Source organism: Plectropomus leopardus, unplaced genomic scaffold (genome assembly GCF_008729295.1).
Source record: "Plectropomus leopardus isolate mb unplaced genomic scaffold, YSFRI_Pleo_2.0 unplaced_scaffold15471, whole genome shotgun sequence".
Lineage (NCBI taxonomy): Eukaryota > Metazoa > Chordata > Actinopteri > Perciformes > Serranidae > Plectropomus > Plectropomus leopardus.
The window spans coordinates 1-2,925 of NW_024616580.1; the positions used below are offsets into that span (position 1 = coordinate 1).

At 39.6% G+C, this 2,925-nt stretch overlaps 1 protein-coding gene across 1 annotated transcript; it reads right to left on the reverse strand.

The window, feature by feature from the left end:
• Positions 1-427: 427 nt before the first annotated feature.
• Positions 428-2,732, reverse strand: LOC121964391 (probable D-lactate dehydrogenase, mitochondrial; the record flags this gene model as incomplete). Its single annotated transcript, XM_042514599.1, has 3 exons — positions 2,581-2,732; positions 918-1,030; positions 428-569 (listed from the first exon to the last, which is right to left on the reverse strand). Coding segments are annotated over exons 1-3 (348 nt in total), but the record flags the coding sequence as incomplete, so codon positions are not given.
• Positions 2,733-2,925: the final 193 nt, after the last annotated feature.

Consider the following 2,925-nt stretch of genomic DNA (forward strand, 5'->3'; position numbering starts at 1 on the left):
AGGGCTGTCACAGAATTTCTATAGTTAATCATGGTTACTCACATTGTTGTCATTTCCATTATTTTGCATTAAAAAACTGTTATGCAGTCAAAAAAAAGACTAGGCCCAATATTAATTTTTAAACCCCCTCGGATCAAATCATCAGTCATTTCGTCCTGTCCTGCACCACAGCGGTCTGCTGACTCTGTGGTTTCTTTAAAAGTCTAAAAAGACACGAGTCTAAACAGGCATTTGGGTAACTTGTATGCACTTGCTCTGTATTTTCTTGTTTTTTTGTGTGTTTCTTGTTTGTTTTTTTAACTTTGCAAAATAGTTTTGCACTTTTAACTACCTGGCTTTGAAAGTCACCTGATCATCTTTCTTCTGTCTGTGACTTATTACTGCTCCTGTTGCCAAAGTATTAACGCACACACGTCCTCTCTCTCACCTTGACTGCGCTGACCCCTCCCTCCAGGCCAGTTCCAGTGCCAAAGGGGATGATGGGAAGGTTGTGGTTGTTGCAGACCTTTGCCAGGGCGCTGACCTCCTCCACACAACGAGGGAACAACACCACATCAGGGGGGCAACATCTGGACAACAGCAATGCAACACTCACTCACTAAAGGTTCTCCACTAAACAGCACACACAATGTCACATCATTTTACGCCGAAACAAAACACTCCCGAGCCAAACTGCTGCTCCTCACTCCAGTCAAGAAAGTAGCAGTGATGCACCTAAAAGCTGGTTTACCATTAAAACTCAAAAAGAAATAGGAGAAGGTGCTGTTATTAGGTGTCATCATGTCAGTCCTTGAATCACAAATATTCCCTTTTGGTGTAATGCCACACAACTTCTTACTGTATTATTTTGTGTTAAAAGTTAATTTTGCGTATTATTGGAAGAATGCTGACAATACATTATTATGACAGAGACTCACCTGTGTACAGACTCATCTTTGCCGTGTTGCTCTCTGACAGCTTCGCCCAATGAGACGCCGTCCTCGCCACATATCGACCTGAATGCAGAGAGCGCGCTGTCAAGAGCAGCACTCTGGACACACACACACACACACACACACACACACGATTACACATAGTGATGATAAAAGAAATTCAACACAAAGTGAAGTTAGGAAAGCAAAGTTGATGACAAAGATATATATTTGACCTGTGACCTGGGAGTATTTCATTAAATAAATTACGTGAAAAGGTCATATGTTTGGAATACCCTGGAGTCCGGCGTTGTGTAAAAGTGTATTACCCCATCAAATAGTACGCCCCTGCCCTCGATGGTAAGGTCTGAGAGCGGCATATGGACTAGATAAGTAAAAAATACTTCAAGTTTTGCTGATCTTAAAAAAACAAACATACAAACAAATATATATGGTTATTTATTATCAAAATAAAGTAAGATAAAAACAACTTAAAAAAGAATATGTTAGTGCTTCAAGTAAAAAATAAGTGCTGACATAACTAAAAAACACTAAGACACACTTGGGTTCGTAATAAAACCATAACATGATAACTACTACAAGTATCAAACCATTAAAATCTAAGGGTTAGGTTCAGGTTTAGATAGCTGGAAACACATATCGATGAGGAAACAGTCTTCCACACAACACAGAAACTCAGTCAGTCTATGCTACTAATTAAAGTTACTAAATTTAGCACATATTTATTTCTTTATTTCTTGTTTATTTAATGAACATCAGTATATAATACAAATGTAAATATGCCAGAGGTAGCAGGAGTGCTAAATTACATCCATAAACCCTTGGCAGGTAACAGACAAACAAAAACAAAGAAAACAAACAAACAAAAAAAAATTCATACAGAGGACAAAAGTGCAGTAACAGTCACAATGTAAACTGGCATAAAGTGCATAGTATAAAGTACATGGTGCAAAGAGCCTTATCTATGTGCAAAGTGCTGTATTCAACACATGTTGGTTGGGCGCAAGTATCATGGATCGCTACATAAAAGAACAAGGAGCTATATTGCGGACACAGCGCATAAGAAGAATTTAAATAAACTGATCGTCTCCTGCCGCCCAGAGTGGATCTACATGCTGGAGACTTCACCAAAAAAAACAGCAGGTGATTCATATATACATGCATAGACATGCATACATCATTTTTAATTTCTGGCTAGGTTGTTGGGGAGGGAGGGGGGCCTAGGGCACCAACTGTGTTAGAGCCGCCACTGCATCATTACTACAAGGTCACATAGATAGCACAACTTAAATGGGCATTTAAGGTGGACTTTTCCAGAGCTAAAATACAGCCATGTTAAGAGGCTAAATAGAGCACAGTATCAAACTCGTATGTGCACAATTTACGTTGTATCACTGCAACACAGTGTGCAACTCACCACAACAAGTGTGCAAAGTAACTTAACGTCACCACAAAATACACAAAGTTTCCACATTATCTGCACAGAAAGTGCAGCTAACAGCAGCTAGATTAATACGTTTGCGTATGACCGACATGTTAACACACTGCGTGCTTTACAAGCTCTGTCACTGAGTTAATATCACGCTGTCACCTTTATTATCGCGAGCTACATGCAGGTACAAAAGTAAGCACTCTGCTGCAAACTTACTCCGGCGGTGTTTAGTGATTTCACGCTGCGACTCTGCACGAGGAGCGGCCGGTGAGACAGCAGCCGTGTGCTCGCTGTCAAGCCGAGCAGCATTTCACACCTGGCACCGAAATAATGTCACTGAACTGTCACAGTGTACAGCTATGATCAGTGTTTCCCAAAACATTGGTCATGACAAAACACACTGGTTTTCACCGGATTTCCGGTCAAAAAATTTCAGAATAAAACACAATTACTAAAGCTTTGATGCACAATTACAAACTGTAATTGTTATGCAAAATTTATACAACTACTTCGACCTATAATAATAATCATCATTATTATATATATTACACACTGATAAAT